This window comes from Cryptomeria japonica, chromosome 9 (assembly GCF_030272615.1).
Source record: "Cryptomeria japonica chromosome 9, Sugi_1.0, whole genome shotgun sequence".
Taxonomy (NCBI): domain Eukaryota; kingdom Viridiplantae; phylum Streptophyta; class Pinopsida; order Cupressales; family Cupressaceae; genus Cryptomeria; species Cryptomeria japonica.
Genome location: NC_081413.1, coordinates 617,845,049 through 617,857,410, shown reverse-complemented (window position 1 = coordinate 617,857,410; position 12,362 = coordinate 617,845,049). Strand labels below are relative to the sequence as shown.

At 36.8% G+C, this 12,362-nt stretch overlaps 2 protein-coding genes across 4 annotated transcripts in view; one reads left to right on the top strand and one right to left on the bottom strand.

Moving 5' to 3' along the window:
• The window catches only part of LOC131063685 (uncharacterized), a 29,066-nt gene extending 17,059 nt beyond the window's left edge, over nt 1–12,007 (bottom strand). Inside the window, exons 1-3 of one of the 2 annotated variants that reach the window (XM_057997576.2) lie at nt 11,724–12,007; nt 8,870–10,636; nt 8,073–8,324 (exon numbers count right to left, since the gene is read on the bottom strand). In XM_057997576.2, coding sequence (XP_057853559.2) covers nt 8,073–8,324; nt 8,870–10,156 — 1,539 coding nt within the window. In that variant the 5' untranslated portion in view covers nt 10,157–10,636; nt 11,724–12,007. The remainder of the gene's footprint in view (nt 1–8,072; nt 8,325–8,869; nt 10,637–11,723) is intronic. The other variant, XM_057997575.2, reaches the window with a different exon arrangement.
• LOC131032104 (uncharacterized) lies at nt 3,280–6,858 on the top strand. 2 transcript variants are annotated; one of them, XM_057963024.2, is made up of 5 exons: nt 3,280–3,602; nt 3,844–5,180; nt 5,289–5,624; nt 5,758–5,830; nt 5,933–6,858. In XM_057963024.2, exons 2-5 carry the CDS (start codon nt 3,846–3,848, stop codon nt 6,460–6,462), a joined length of 2,274 nt encoding a protein of 757 aa, XP_057819007.2. In that variant the 5' UTR covers nt 3,280–3,602; nt 3,844–3,845; the 3' UTR covers nt 6,463–6,858. The 2 variants fall into 2 exon arrangements, with proteins under 2 accessions (XP_057819007.2, XP_059067255.1); XM_059211272.1 differs by having other exon boundaries at nt 3,280–5,180.
• Nucleotides 12,008–12,362: the final 355 nt, after the last annotated feature.

The window sequence follows — 12,362 nt, the reverse complement described above, 5'->3', positions numbered from 1 at the left end:
GATTTTGGGTGAGTTGTTCACCTCTATTAGTGATCGTTATCATGTGAATATGGATATCTCTGCAATATTTGTTGGGGGGTTTACTAGGAAGTGGAGACTCAATTGAGGAGGTTAGGTTGGTTTTAACAGCAATCATAGAGCCTCAATTGAGAGATGATTGTGGCTCTGTTCTTGACTGTTCTTGGCTCTAGTCCACTAGACTGTGGAACATGGCCAATATTTCAAGGTGATTTTGATTGGATTCTGTTTGTCATCCTTGCTGTCAGTAGTAACGATGGTCAGCATCTTCATCTGGCAAAGTGGGGAATAAAATTCTTGAAATTTGCTACAAAGGTGGCCATTTAAAGAGGTGTCGACTAGTTCTTTGCACTAGAGGTGTCTTCTGGCAGTGAAGATGAAGATTAAGAGCTCTGTGCTTACTGGTGAAATTGGAGATCAAGTGCAATCTGAAATGAGATAATATAGTTGTAGAGACTGTAGGTCTTTCAGAGGATTTGGTCATTGTTCCCTCAGAATTTTGTTTTGTTTTATGGGCCCTCCAATGTGGAGCTGTCAAACTTTGTATTTTTTTATAATGTTAATAGTTGATATATAGGTATGGCCCCCTAGGCCATTTTCATCTATCAAAAAAAAGAGACTAATAAAACTAAAATTCCCAAACAAATGTAAATATATGAGGGCTTATTGGAGCTTATCAAACTTTAGTTGGCAGTTGTCATTATATGGAGGGAGTAAAATATCATTTCAAGAACAGAAGATTGTCGCATAATTACTTATCCAAAGAACCATAATTATTTAAGATGTATAACCCCTACTCTGTAGCTCAAATGTCATAAGGAACAGAACTATTGTGAACTTAAATATGATTTTGTCTTGAAATCATCTTGTGGTAAAAGAATCTAGAACAGTTTGTCTATGCATGTACCAAATATTGAAATACAATTGCTATATGATTAGAAATTTTGAAGTTGTACAATTCAGTGACAAATGATGGTTTTGAGAAACACCTATAGATTTTGTAGCTTTAGTTAAGTAGAACATCAGTTCAATAGGCACAGCATATGTGATAAGAATGTTTAACTGTAAACTGATCTAAATGATATATGCTACCCACATACTAAGAAATGTGAAACATGATAAACATAGGTCTAAAGCCAACTAAGCCATAAACAAAAATCAAAGTGGAATAGATCCAGAAAGACTATCACTTAAGCCAAACCCAATAATTTGATAATGAGGAATGCTAAAACCCCATATCAAGCAAACAGATATAAAGATGCTGAAGAGATGGCGAGAAGAAAAATCGAGAATGGGTAGTCAGCAAGAATGGAAATGTGTCCATTCTACAGAAAGACAAATAATACTTGTGAGGAAAAAAAAAGGGACAGAAATTTGGTTGAGATAGCAAGTGATTCCAGCACTTGATGGTAGATACAGATGGACATACAGAAGATAGTAATCAAGATAAGCAAGAGGCAGTCACACTGCAACAGCTGGATTGGTAGACAACTACAGTTTTCTGAATCTGAGAATAAATTGTATACAATTGCCACACAAGGTAGAAGATTGAACTGCAATAGATGGACAAGTAGAAGGCTGCACTTAATTAAAATTCAGGTGAAGACATTTGAAGATGAAAGATTAAACACAACTGCATTTTCCAATTTGCAGTCTGCTAATGAAAAAGAGAGTGACAAAAGGATTTAAAAAGTATAAGTAATGGTAGAATTTTAGGTCAACACCAAGCAAGTCACCAATTTCATAAATGAAATGTCCCTTGTGAAAGACCAGAACAAGAATTGTTTTATCATTTACTTATAGTTTGTATTTTGTTCAACAGGTCAGTTGTGTACCCTACACCCCTCTAGATTCAAACTTGCATCTCCTCTGTTCCACCATTAGGCTGAACATTTGTTATAAATTGGGGAATTTATCACACCAGGCATGTATCCATAATGGGATTTTGGATCTAAATGTTATCACCAGCACAATATACTCGACAGCCATGTATGATGCAAAGTACAAAGAATTTTATATATTTGAATCACAATTTCAAATGAGTCGCCAGGTGAGACTCAAATACTATAGAACCAGCAACCACAGTGGCTGGTTACTCACACACAACAGTTGCTTAACATGGTTTACATAAAAAAACAAAATCAGTTATTAAATATATGTGGATGTTACAATAAGTTTAAAGACTGCGCACAATGCCTGTTCACAGACCCATTGTCTCAGGATGAAATGATAATTCTGGATGGAGCCAATGTTGAAACACCATGTATTGTATAATTCGTTTCATCATTATACAGCTGTGATGCTAAATTCTCTAGTCTATCATGTTACCCATATCATCATAGTTTACATAACAATTTTCAGTGCTTTGGAGATATCTGGATGTTACAATTTGTTTAGAGATTGTGCACACAATTAGTTGACAGACCCGTAGTGTCAAAATGAGAAGAATTCTGGATTGAAGCAATGTTGAAACGCCATAAAATCTGTAATGCATTTTAGCATTAAATAGCTCAAGACAGAACTAAATTCTTTCGTATATAAGATTCGATTTGTAGTGTTAATTCTTCCAACTAGGCTGCGGAAGGAAACTAGTGGTTGGTGACACTGACAGATTGGGTTCACTCGAGGGTTTTCCTTATGCATTGATGAATAAACAAATCAAATCAGCTCCATATATTTATGTTTATACAGTGAACACTTAGTGCTCTATGTTGGCAGATTCATTCTCTGACTGTACTCCCAAATAAAGAGAATTAAATTATGGTATACAAAACGAAATCACAACAAGATTTGCACATTATATAAGTAACAGTTGTATGGAGATAGTACACAGTTTAATCAATAATCATTCACCATTTTTATCTAAGACATTGTATTTAATCTCAGCTTTAATTCCAATTGTGAAATTAATTTACAGTGATTTATTCCAGACTTCATTCAGAATACTATTATGAGATCTTGTTAGTCTTCAGTGCATAATTGGCTAATTTTAAAAAAAGTTATAAATTTGAATAATTACTTGACATAACTCAATATACTGTTTGGATCTTCTTTATACTGTGATTGACCATAAGTTGTAGTTTTCTAGCAAAATTTAACCTATATGATATGTTTCTTATAATTCATGAATAAAACTTCAAACACTCTTTAAATATAGAGCACTAAATTTACAAATACAAAATTCCTATACTGTTTATAAGATAAATAATGTAGAAACCACGTACATAAGACTCCCAAACAAACTATATAACATAGTTTTAAAACTCTTTGACTCGCCTCGGACTCGCCACGGACTCGCGAGTCCTTTGGCGAGCCGAGTCGACTCGCCTAGGACTCGCGTGGCGAGTCCAGGCGAGTCCCTGTGAAAGACTCGCGAGTCTTTCGCAAAGACTCGCGCGAGTCTTTCACTCGGACTCGCGAGTCTTTCACAGGGACTCGCGGGCCCAGAAAAAACGCGCCCGTGGGGCTTAAAACCAATTTTTTTTTCATTTTTTGACTTCAATTTGGGTTTTTTTTGGCTGGAGCAGGTTAGAAGGGTTTGGAGGAGTAGAGGGAAGAAGGAAAAATCAGCAAGAGAGATCTAGGTAAGGATTTTTCTCCTCCTTTTTTTTTTTCATTTGAATCATTTCATTGTTTTGAAACTGAAAAAAATCTTGAAAAACAAGGGGATATGCTGCCAAATTTTTTTCTATTTTCTTTCCTAAGTTATTTCCTCTTTTTTTTTTCTTGTTTTTGAATGCTATTTTTCCCAAATGATTCATTGTCATTTTTTTTGTTGATTTTCCATAAAACCCTGCTGATTTTTTTTTTTTCATGTTAAATCAGCAATGGCAAGTTCAACTCCAAGGGCAACCCCAAGGTCAGGAAGACAAAGAGATAAAGCTTGGAAATATGGGATTGCAGGAAGCAAAAAGGGGGAGGTCACTTGCACCGAATGCACAAGATGGATGACTGGTGGAATCAATAGATTAAAATACCACCTTGCACAAATACCTGGATATGGTGTGGAGGCATGCTCCAAATCAACTCCTGAAATTATTAGAGAGATGAAGGCCATTCTTGCTGAGAATGATATGCATAAGGAAGAAAGGCAAAAAACAAGAGAAGCCATAGCAGCTGCAATGAATCCCACATTGTCCACTTCGGGTCCCATTGGTCATAGTCGGGGTCGTCAGTCACTTTCATCTTTTGGTGACAATGAGGGTGAGGCTAGTGGCACTCCTGTTAGATCAGACCCTAATTTTTTTGTACCACGCAATGTTCCAGGTGCACAACCTTCACTTGAAGGTACAGGATGGAATAAAGAGAAGCATGAACAAGCACGGATAGCAGCTTCAAACTTTTGGTTTTACAATAATCTATCTTTCAATGCAGCAAACAATGTGTATTGGGAAAGTTTTGTTAATGCATGTACAGTGGCGGGTAAGGGGTTTAAGGCCCCAACAGGTTATGACTTCAGTGGGCCATTGCTAGAGAAAGCTGTGAAAAATACAGAAGGTGTGGTTGATGATCAGAAAAGGTATTGGAAGAGAAAAGGATGCAGCATTTTATCTGATGGATGGACAGATGGACGGAATAGGACTCTTCTCAACTTCTTGGTGGCTTCAAATGGTGCAATGGTATTCATAAAGTCTGTTGATGCCTCAAATGAAATAAAAAATGCAGAGACTTTGTGTAATCTGTTGGATGGTGTGGTTCGGGAAGTTGGAGTTGAGAATGTTGTCCAAATTATCACGGACAACGCAGCTGCATATGTATCTGCAGGTAGAATGCTTATGCAAAGGCATCCTTCGATTACATGGAGTCCTTGTGCTGCACATTGCTTGGACTTGGTGCTAGAGGACATTGGGAAGATTGGATGGGTGAAGAAGGTGGTTGAAGATGCAAAAAGTGTCACCAAATTCATCTACAACCATACTTGGGTGCTTGCTTTGATGAGAAAATACACAAATGGCAAGGACCTTGTGCGACCTGGAGTGACACGATTTGCTAGCCACTTCATCACTTTGCAAAGCATTCTTAGTGCCATTCCTCATCTTAAGCAGATGTTTGTGTCAGATGCTTGGTTGGGGTCTGCATACTCCAAAAGACCTGAAGCAGAGAAGATTGCGACCATTGTTTTTGATGATGGGTTCAATAAAAATGGAGAGGAGTTGACTGCGGTAAGTAACAAACACAAAAGTAAAGTTTATACAATCTTGTCTATTTGCTGATTTTATTTTTTAGGGGTTGATTTTGTATTAATTTAAAATTTGTTTTAATTTTTTTAGGTGACAGAACCTTTGGTGAGGGTTCTTCGTATGGTGGATGGAGAGGGCATGCCAATGGGTTTCATTTATGAGGCCATGGATAGGGCCAAAGAGGCCATTTCACATTACTATCATGGAAATGCAAGAAAATGTGAAATCTTTTGGCGCATCATTGATCGTAGGTGGACAAACCAACTCCACCAACCGATACATGCCTTCGCCTACTTTTTGAACCCGAAATTCTACTTCTCTGATTCATTTAGGGCTGATGAGGAGGTCATGGCAGGTGTTATTACATGCATTGATAAGATGACACCTGATCCTGAGTTGAGAGACAAGGTTCTTGATGAGTTGGAGGTGAGATTTGACATTTGCAATTGCTCTATCTTTATTTATGAATTCGGAAATGTTCATTATTGAATTTGAGTTTGACACTTTGACTATCTAGTATCTATTTCTGAATTTGGAAATGTTCATTCCATTGTTCAAGATCTACAAAAGTGCAGAGGGGAGACTCTTCTCATCACAACTAGCAATTGATAGGAGAGGAAAACAACAACCAGGTAAAACATTTAGTAACTTAGTTCAACAGTGCAAGAAAAAACCTACAAACTTGATTGTTACATTTTTTTCTCAATTCTAATATTTCTAAATGTTTTTTGTAGATTTATGGTGGGAGAATTATGGTGCCGGCACGCCTAATCTTCAAAAGATAGCTATCCGTGTTTTGTCTCAGCCATGCAGTGCTTCTGGGTGTGAACGAAATTGGAGTGTCTTTGAAAGCATTCACACAAAGAAGAGAAATAGATTGTCACAAAAGCGGCTCAATGATCTAGTATTTGTTCGGTACAACCTTCGCCTTCGAGTTAGACAGGTGGAGGGTGTTTCACATGAGGCCATTGACTTGGATGAAATTGATCCATATGGTGATTGGACCATGAATGAACAAAATGATGGTGATGATGTCCTCCTTACCGAAGAAGAAATTGCAGAAATAGAGAGAGGAGCAGCACAAGATGCAGAAGGAGCAAGATTGGATGAAGATGAGGACGAAGATGAGGATGATGATGAGGACTATGACTTTGAAGAAGACTCATCTCACCATTTAGATACCACAACACCCACTGCTACTACTTCTAGCTCAAGGCCTGAAAAATTGAGCTATATTAGGAAAAATACAAAGAGGAAGATGTAGTCTTCTCTTTGGTTTGTTCATTCACATTGCTGTTTTTCACATTTGCAGTTGGACTTGGACATATCATTATATGTAATTTTGTGAACATTTATATACTTATGCTGCCATTATAGTATTATACATTTTAGAGTTGAAACTTGAAACTTGAATATGCTGCCATGAATGATGAAATTTCAAATATTGCGTGTTTGTACTTTGTAGATCATATGACATGTGTAATGTTTCAATTATGGCACTTATGTTCTCTAAATGCATTAATTTCTTTATGTTTTTTTGTAAAACTACGGTTTTTTTTTTTTGCCGAGTCTTTGCCGAGTCTTTCGCGAGTCTTTCACGAGTCCGAGTCCGAGTCCAAAATTTTGGTTTGCCGAGTCCGAGGCGAGTCCGAGATTTTCAACTATGCTATATAATATATACCTACATAAATTAGTTTATTGGATACTGATACATGCATTTGCATACATACATATATTTACAAGGGTCAATAACAGTTGTAAATGTTTTCTTCTTCCCTATTATAACAATTGGTTTAATTATTAAGCATGGAAACCCAAATGACCTCTACTATAGAGAGTTGATGCAAAAAGAATAACCATCATTTTTTACAGCTCCAAATTGAATAGTCAATCAGACTGTTGGCAGATGCTAGTGTCTTATCAATCTGCTTAAACCCAGCATCTATAAAGTTTGAAATTGAAAATAGCACTTGCTATGTGAAATGAAAATATTCTATAACAAAAATCCCTTTTTCTTGTCACTGGAACTAGACATTGCACTATTTCAGAAACTGTCTACTGGCCAGCACATCTCTTGTTTATTTTAAATATGCAGAGTCACAATATACCAGCTTTTAGTCTGCACAGACCGTTTTAGTGACTTGACATACAGAGACATCTAGACATCATAAGATCCAAATTACCATCTAGTGTTTCCAATAAACCAAAATATTTCCCATGGATGTAGAGTTTCAATTTATGCATTGATGTATACACATGGAGGCTGAAAGAGCTATGATAACTGCACTTAAAGCTTCAAATATTGTGATAATCTTACCTCCTAAGGCATGCAAATTGTCTGATCAAATTGATCTTTTAAATTTGGTTAGCTTCCTTGACCATCAAACACTAGCCTGTCCATCCTATCGATGCACATCTGCTCACTCAATTTCTTCAAGGTAACAACATCATAAGGTTTCTAATATTGCATTTCATAATTAAATGACTGTGATGGATTTCATATGTTGATAGAAGACATGGAAGAAAAAATTGATAGAAAGGAATCAAAAGGCTATCAACACAAGAAGCATTCATACAAGTAAAAAAAGAATTCCATATTTTATTTTTGAGAAAGGATTCAATGAAGAAAATGATCCTGAATCCATAATATAATAAACCAAAGAGAAAAACAAAATAAATTATTCTTTTCAGAGAAAACAACGATGAAAATGATCCTAAATCCATACAAATAAACCAAACAGAAAAACAAGATAAACCCTATTTTGCAACAAATATGTCAAATAATAAATACAATCTTTTCATATGAAAACTATACCAGTACCATTGTAACTAGTTTCTTACTATTTGATGAGAATTTATATGATAAAACAATACCAGTTGTATGCGACCTTTGACAGGAATCCGAAAACGACTCCTGGCAGCTCGAGAATCCTCATAGTTGCCATTTTTCTTTGATCTGCCCCCTTTTGACTTGTTTTGAGGTAAATTTCCCGCAAGATCAACAGATGCATAGTAAAGTAAGGAACTATTTCCGTCTACGCAAGTAACTGAGAACGGAAGCTTCCGTGATGGTGGAGAAAAACTCCCTCCACTCACATTAAGTACCGCAAGAAATCCATCAATCTTCTGCAAAACAACAGAAGAAAGGCAGATGATGTTAACTTATGCTGTCGATGGTAGATACATACCAGACTCAACTGTCAGGCACAAAGTTGACAACAAAATTTTCCATGATCACAACCTAGAGCTAAGAGGATTTTGGTAACTAGTGATCTAGACCTCCAAAGCTAAGCTTACCCCCAAAGAAATAAAAAGCCTGGCAAAGCAATAGACAAAAGTTATCATCCATGTATTACTGTGAGGAAAGTAGCAACCTCTTTGCATAAAGCAATATGTAAGAAACAATTGCCCTGCAATAATAAAAACATTGCATGCATGATAACTTACAAAAAAAATTATGGGGAAAAAAATCAGCAGACATTTCCCATCCATATCTAGATAGTTGAGGCTACACAATAGGCAATTGTGAACGTTGGTTAGGACTGATATCTATAAATGATAAAACTTAAACATGCAAAAGTTCTGCATGATTCTATACAACATCATCAACTTTTAAGTTTTAAACAAAAATGAAAACAGCCCAGACTTCTGAAATAAACCAAATAACTAACCTGACTAGCTTTCCCAGATGAAAACCTGCCCGAGAGAAGAGATTCTTCAAATGACCCAACAAGAGACCTTCTTGTTGGCAGCCCACTTAAACTTCTATGTATCTTAATCCCAGTCTGAGGTGCCGAAGTTGATTCACGACCACATTGTGTCCCCTCAGCTGCATACTCATGAGGTTTAGAGGGTGATAAATCCTTATAGAATATTCCAAATTCCTGAAATGATTTTCTTGCAATTACAATTTCATTCTCCAAAACAGATGTATTGTCTATCTGGCACTCTTCATGTATAATATTAAGATTCCTTGATGATGGAGAATTAGCATCTGCAGCTTCACCATTTTCAGGCATGGCATGGTAGTTCAATCTCATTCTATCATGCCATCTCGGCCCAAGAGGAGACAAGGAAAGATGAGGAGGAGACTTGGAACATTTACTAACTACTGCTCTGCCTGTAACTTTCTTCTTTAATCCATTGTGGGACTGCTGCTGGAAAGCACCCAAAAAATGACAATTTGGGGTTAAGATCTTTACACCATCAAGCAAAGGACCATCAGTTGTAATAATAGAGCAATTGCGATCTACACTTGCATGATGCTCCCATTTATGAGACCTCGGTATAGGCAATGGCATGCTTGGTGAGCAATCAGCACAATTTGCTTTCTTGAAATCATGCCTATCAGAGTTGTAGTTTACCTCTTTTGTTTCATTTGCATAGCTTTCAGAAAACCCCAGCAAATCTTTTCTTTCATTTTCAATATATCCACTGAGAATCCCACCATGGCCAGATGGAAACATGCCACTAAGAGGGGATAGTGTTCGTTTCCTGATCTGCTGTGAAGGCAAATCAGAATTATCTCCACATGTGTAAGATGGTGTATGATATTGGAAGCCTCCAGAGATTATTGTTTGTACATTACCAGAGGGCAAACCACTAGGAGACTTAAAGCCAACTACTCTAGATGCTGGGTTGGTAATTCCTTGAGTCAATTTCAGGCCACTCTGCTTTTCATCAACTCTTGATGGAATATGAACGTGTGGGCACTTAGGGAACTCAAAGACATTTTTCTTTTCTAAATCTCCAGAGCCAGTGTTAGATATACCTCTAGCATTGGCCGATATATAACCTATTGTCTTGACATTCTCCAAATCATCTCTTTGGCTTTCAGGTGATTCATCAAAGATAGAGCTGCTTATCCTAGTGAATTGTGGCGTAGTTCCCGATGAGCTATTTGACAGAATTGCAGCCTCCTCAGAAGTTTCATCACCATATAGTCTAGGCAAACCCATTGCTGCTTAGGGCATTTATAGCACTTATTACAAGAGTTATAATGTAAGGAATTTCAATTTCCTTTTCTTCAAATTGAAATAGAAGAAACTGCTGTTATTAGGTACCAAACTTAGAAATCAATCGCTCGACTCTGAAGCTCTTCCTTGATGACAACCTTGAGGGAATATTACAAACACCCATCTAAAGTAAGGCTTTTTCATCCGCGTCAAACAAACAGATTACTTCGAAACCCATACAATTCTTTGTTAACCAGCATCCAGCAATTCTCCCCAAATGCTACATACCACACTGCATACCCACAGCTTCAGAATCTCCCCCGCTGCGGCATCCCCTGGCATAGCTTCTGTTTATAGAAAATAGCACTACCAAACCCAATTTCCTGCCTATAAATATTCCACAAAAATTAAGTGCATTCCAGCACCAATAGGCACGAAAGTGGTTCATGATTAATGGACGGTGCAGTCGATCCTCTTCTATCTCTTCATAAAGACAACCCAGAAAGAGTAAGGAATCAGCAAGGTATCTCTATCAATCAATGGTTCAAAAGTAACACAAACAAGAAAACCCCAATAGTGCAAATCTCTTTTAGGTGGAGTAAGAAACTTGATATCCGTAGTTTATGGATACCGATTGTTTAAATTATTCAAACTACTCTTAACACATAAAGCAAATTACCCTGAAGATGGATCGAGAAGTTTGCTTCCAAACGTTTGTAACTAAAAAAAACTAAGTTTTATGCATAAGAATTTCAACGAACAGGCACGCACTTCGGAAACCTCAAAAGTCTTAGGCCTATACTATTCTACAAAGGACTGCAATGGCTTCTGGGAAGAAAAGGAAGGCAGAATGCTATTCACAGACTGCAAATACACAAAGAATACAATTCCTTATTTCTTCTGCAGGCTGTCAGAGAATCATCCAAACACAAGACCCAATATTATTCCCCTGGAACAAAATTATCGACCAAGCAAACCCTATACTGTGCTCCAATTAAACTTTAAAAATCATAGACAGATATCCTCGAAAACCTACAAAGTATTACCAAAATCGGCAGTTAGCTGGTAAAGAACAAAAGAAAATTGTTTCCAACATTTTCTTTCGCCATTCCATTCTTTCCGATCAATCATTCCAAACCGCAAAGCAAAATCACAAAAAATACAATCCACCGTATAAATAACAACGTTTCATGACAGGCGACAACAAATTACTACATACTACAACAATGCATGAATCGACTCTGAGCCATCCCCTGCAAACCTCTACCCACCACTAGATCCAATGACATATACACATAAAATAAACGAAAACTAATATGCACATAAAACATAAGACTGATATAAACACAAAATATACATTAACACACAAAAAAATATATGCGCAAAACTATATGTAAATCGGCATCAAAGAATACCAAGAAAAACAGAGAAAAATAAATAAAAAGTTCGCCAAAGTTTTAAAATCCACCGTACAAAGAAAGACACCAAAGATTTGAAATCCACCACACAAAAAAGACGCCAAAGCGCAAAATCCAACCAATCCACCAAAAATTTCCACCTACAAACTCACCAAATCAAATTAACTTCCAGGGATTCTTACATTCTATCGAAGCCGGGCAAATTTTTCGTCCGACAGATTATCTGGGTCGTTTTGGACGAGAAAAAATAGCGCAAACTGCAAGTTTTCCAAATCGAAAGATGCAACGAACGGCTCAGCAGGCACACGGTCGGCCTTTGCCGTTGTTCAATCGATCCATGAAAATGAAACCCTCTGCAAAATGACGTATTTTAAAATGAATGGAAGAGACTAGAATGGCTTCTTCTTCATGTAATTTATCACTACGTGGGCTTGCAATGATACGATTTGCATGTCACATGCGGTCTCCCATTTTTTCCCCAACATTTAAATTCCGTGTGTATTTTTTGTTTTTCCTTGTATACGAATACGTAGAGTAATATTATTTCTTGGTTTAAAAATAATTAGTTATTCAGTTAATGATGGAGTTGTATACAAGTGTGAGGTTGGTTTTAATTAGTTAATTTGTGGGGTCCATGCTGTTGGCTTCCAACCTTTGGCCTCTAGTCCATACACGCAAACTATGAACTATCAACTGTCCTTTTTTTTCCCATTAAAAGTAATTCAATGCTTAATGCTTCAATGTAAATTATTTATTATATTAGGTGCATTAATAAAATGTGGTTTTTCTTT

What these genes read in the sequence shown, in the direction of transcription:
- LOC131032104 (XM_057963024.2), top strand. Translation starts at nt 3,846, where the DNA reads ATGGCAAGTTCAACTCCAAGGGCAACCCCAAGGTCAGGAAGACAAAGA. An exon ending in ATGGAGAGGAGTTGACTGCG is followed by an intron (nt 5,181 to 5,288) that starts GTAAGTAACAAA and finishes TAATTTTTTTAG; the next exon opens with GTGACAGAACCTTTGGTGAG. An exon ending in AGGTTCTTGATGAGTTGGAG is followed by an intron (nt 5,625 to 5,757) that starts GTGAGATTTGAC and finishes CCATTGTTCAAG; the next exon opens with ATCTACAAAAGTGCAGAGGG.